The 4,350-nt window shown below is 47.4% G+C and overlaps 1 protein-coding gene across 1 annotated transcript in view; it reads left to right on the forward strand.

Moving 5' to 3' along the window:
* Nucleotides 1–2,143: 2,143 nt before the first annotated feature.
* The window catches only part of TBX4 (T-box 4), a 22,707-nt gene continuing 20,500 nt past the window's right edge, over nt 2,144–4,350 (forward strand). Inside the window, exon 1 of the mRNA XM_015825967.1 lies at nt 2,144–2,290. Coding sequence (XP_015681453.1) covers nt 2,144–2,290 — 147 coding nt within the window. The remainder of the gene's footprint in view (nt 2,291–4,350) is intronic.

Below are 4,350 nucleotides of genomic sequence, written 5' to 3' on the forward strand. Positions count from 1 at the left end.
CCTTCCTTCCTTCCTTCCTTCCTTCCTTCCTTCCTTCCTTCCTTCCTTCCTTCCTTCCTTCCTTCCTTCCTTCCTTCCTTCCTTGCAATGGTGGCACAGTGGTCAGAATACTGTATTGTAGGCTAACTTTGACCGCCGCCGCAAGTTCAATCCCGACTAGCTCAAGGTTGACTCAGCCTTCCATCCTTCCGAGGTCGGTAAAATGAGGAGCCAGATTGTTGGGGGCAAATTTGCCGATTCTATAAACTGCTTAGAGAGGGCTGTAAAGCTCTGTGAAGCGGTATATAAGTCTAAGTCAGTGGTTCTCAACCTTTTTAATGCCGCGACCCCACCTGGTCGTAAGTCGAGGACTAAACCGGTCGTACGTCGAGGACTACCCAACCGGTCGTAAGTCGAGGACTTTCCCTGCCCGGGAGCGCCGCGCATGCGTGGTTCCGCCCCCTGCGCCGGCCAAGGCGTAGCTGGCAAGCGGCAGAGACGGAGCAGGCCGACCACCAGCTGGCCCAGCTCAAGGGAGGTAAGGCACCCGCTGAAAAAGGGGAAAAAAATGGCGGACAGCCTTGTTTGGCGACCCCCGTGAAATGGTCGATCGACCCCAAATGGGGTCACGACCCATAGGTTGAGAACCGCTGGTCTAAGTGCTCTTGTTAATGCTATTCTGACAGGCAGTCCCTGGGGGAATCTGGATTCATTTGACGACCACGTCATTAACTTAGCAACTGCAGTGATCAGCTTAACAACTGTGTTTTTTTTTAAAAAAAAAAGGTTGGTAAAATGCGTCACAACTCACTTAACACCCCCCTTGCTTTGCGACAGAAATTCTGGTCCCCATTGCCTTCGTAAATCGAGGACTCTCCGTACTGTTATTTGGTGCAAATGGCTGCCCCGCACAAATGTTTTATTTGAAAAAAGCAAGCCAGGTTTTTATCAAAGAGCGGGCGAGCTGCCTTGATCAACTTATAAATACTGGTAGTCCTCAACTTACAACAGTTTGTTTAGTGAGCGTTCAAAGTGACGATGGCACGGAAAAAAGTGACTTAGGACCATTTTTCACACTTACGGCCGATGCAGCATCCCTGTGGTCACGTGATCAAAATTTAGACGCTTAGCAACTGACTCGTACATATGACGGTTGCAGTGTCCCGGCGTTACGTGATCCCCTTTTGCAGGGGTCTTCAAACTTGGCCCTATGATGACTTGTGGACTTCAACTGGCTGAGGAATTCTGGGAGTTGAAGTCCACAATTCATCAAAGGGCCAAGTTTGAAGACCCCTGCTCTTTTGTGACCTTCTGACAAGCAAAGTCAATGGGGGAAGCCAGATTCACTTAACGACCATGTGACTCACTTAACAACCGCAGTGATTCGCTTAACAACGGTGGCAAGGAAGGTCGCAAATGGCGGCAAAGCAGACTTAACAAACGTCTCGCTTAGCGACAGAAATTTGGGGTTCAATTGTGGTCCTAAGTCGAGGAGTACCAACATTAGCTTTCGATTACTGAACAATATTCATTATTTAAATGGACACAACCATACGGCCGTTGCAACACAACCTGCACAAAGTCAATGGGGGAAGCCAGACCCACTTAACAACGGTGTTACCAACTTAACCACGGTGGCAAGGAAGGTCGCAAACTGGGGACCAAGCTCACTGAACAAAGGTCTCACTTAGCAACAGAAATTTTGAGCTCGACTGTGGTCGTAAGTCAAGGACTATCTGCTGGAGCAGTGGTTCTCAACCTGTGGGTCAAGACCCCATTTGGGGTCAATCGACCATTTCATGGGGGTCGGCAAGCAAGGCTGTCTGCCATTTTTTTTGTCCGCCATTTTTTTCCCCTTTTCCGGCGGGTGCCTTACCTCCCTTGAGCTGGGCCAGCTGGTGGTCGGCCTGCTCCGTCTCTGCCGCTTGCCAGCTACGCCTCGGCCGGCGCAGGGGGCAGAACCACGCATGCGCAGTGCTCCCGGGCAGGGAAAGTCCTCGACTTACGACCAGTTGGGTAGTCCTCGACTTACGACCGGTTTAGTCCTCAACTTACGACCGGTTTAGTCCTCGACTTACAACCGGTTGGGGTCGCGGCATTAAAAAGGTTGAGAACCACTGAGTTAGAGGCAGGGAAATTTAACTTCTTGTGTTTTGCACACAGGATGGTGGCTGGAAAAGCTGAACCTGCGATGCCTGGACGGTTATATGTTCACCCCGACTCTCCGGCCACCGGAACCCATTGGATGCGACAACTGGTGTCTTTCCAGAAGCTAAAACTCACCAACAACCACCTGGATCCCTTTGGACACGTAAGAGAAATTTCTAACATTTCTCGTTGTTGTTGTTAGTTGCGAAGTTGTGTCCGACCCGTCGCGACCCCATGGACAACGTCCCTCCAGGCCTTCCTGTCCTCTGCCATCTTCTGGAGTCCATTTAAGTTCATGCCTACTGCTTCAGTGACTCCATCCAGCCATAGATTCGCCACCACAGGTATAGGGTCTCTTGCTTGAGCAGGGGGTTGAACTAGAAGACCTCCAAGGTCCCTTCCCACTCTGTTATTCTGTTATTGTGTTACTTTTGAATCACAGAAAGCCCATGTCTTAAGTAATCAAATTAATTCTACCAGTTAATGCCAAATAGGAGAAGCTAGAACATCGATGTTGTAAATCAGGAGTAGGCAACCTTGGCTCTTTTATGACTCGTGGACTTCAACTCCCAGAATTCCTGAGCCAGCATGGCTCAGTATGGAAACCTCTCCATTTCTCCTCAGCATGGCTGGCTCAGGAATTCTGGGAGTTGAAGTCCATGAGTCATAAAAGAGCCAAGGTTGCCTACCCCTGCCCTATACCAGGGGTGGGGAACAATGGCCCCTTCATGACTCGTGGACTTCAACTCCCAGAATTCCTGAGCCAGCACGGCTCAGTATGGAAACGTCTCCATTTCTCCTCAGAATGGCTGGCTCAGGAATTCTGGGAGTTGAAGTCCACGAGTCCTAAAAGAGCCACGGTTGCCTACCCCTGTTGTAAATGGTACACGCTTTTCTTTTTTTCTGGTCAAAGCCCGGGCTGCAACAAAAGAGTTAAAAGAAACCCCCCATGTGAGGCTCAGAAATGCTAGTTCCTTATTCTCCCTCAAAGAGGCAGGGGGCGAGACCTGATCTGGAAAATGTCATCAATAAAAACTGCATTTCCGGATGGGGGTATAAGACGCAGTTGCTTCTGTGGGTAAGGTTATACATTGCAACCAGATTTCAAAAAAAGGGGCCATTAAAAAGCGAATCCCAACCTAATGGACAGGCTCATCAATCCAGCAAAGAAAGAGCTTCTGTTTTCTTCTGACCTTCGTAGTGGGCTCCGTCAAGTGAGAAGGTCAGCTGGAGAGAAACCCCGAAATGGAGGAAGGTCTGTCCCTGGATGCTTTTTCCCCAATGAGAATTTGAATTCTCCAGGGTCAACTGATAATAATAATAATAATAATAATAATAATAATAATAATAATAATAATAATAATAATAATAATAATAATAATAATAATAATAATAATAATAATAATAATAATAATAATATATAATATATAATAACAATAACAATAATAAAGTTGGAAGGGACCTTGGAGGTCATCAAGTCCAACCCCCTGCTCAGGCAGGAAACCCTACACCATTTCGGACAAAAGGCTGTCCAGTTTCTTCTTTAAAACTTCCAGTGTTGGAGCATTCACCGCTTCTGGAGGCAGGTTGTTCCACTGTTTAATTGTTCTAACTGTCAGGAAGTTTCTCCTTAATTCCAGGTTGCTTCTCTCCTTGATTAGTTTCCATCCGTTGCTTCTTGTCCAGCCTTCAGGTGCTTTGGAGAATAGCTTGACTCCCTCTTCTTTGTGGCAGCCCCTGAGATATTGGAAGACTGCTATCATGTCCCCCCTCGTCCTTTTCTTCATTAAACTAGACAGACCCAATTCCAGCAACCGTTCCTTATATGTTTTAGCCTCCAGTCCCCTGATCATCTTTGTTGCTCTTCTCTGCACTCTTTCTAGACTCTCAACATCTTTTTTACATCGTGGTGACCAAAACCGGATGCAGTATTCCAAGTGTGGCCTTACCAAGGCATTGTAAAGTGGTATTAATACTTCGCGTGATCTTGATTCTCTCCCTCTGTTAATGCAGCCTAGCACTGGGTTGGATGTGAAGAGCTACAGTAGCTTCCTGGAGAAGGCTCTAACGTTAGATATGATGGAAAGGACGAGAAGAGGACAACCAGCTACGAAGTGGATAGAATCTATTTCAGCAGTGTTTTTCAAACTTAGATACTTGAGGAGGAGGAGTGAGCTTCAACTCCCAGAATTCCCCAGCCATGAGTTACAGTAATAATGGATG

Source organism: Protobothrops mucrosquamatus, unplaced genomic scaffold (genome assembly GCF_001527695.2).
Source record: "Protobothrops mucrosquamatus isolate PMUCROS unplaced genomic scaffold, P.Mucros_1.0 scaffold2903, whole genome shotgun sequence".
Lineage (NCBI taxonomy): Eukaryota > Metazoa > Chordata > Lepidosauria > Squamata > Viperidae > Protobothrops > Protobothrops mucrosquamatus.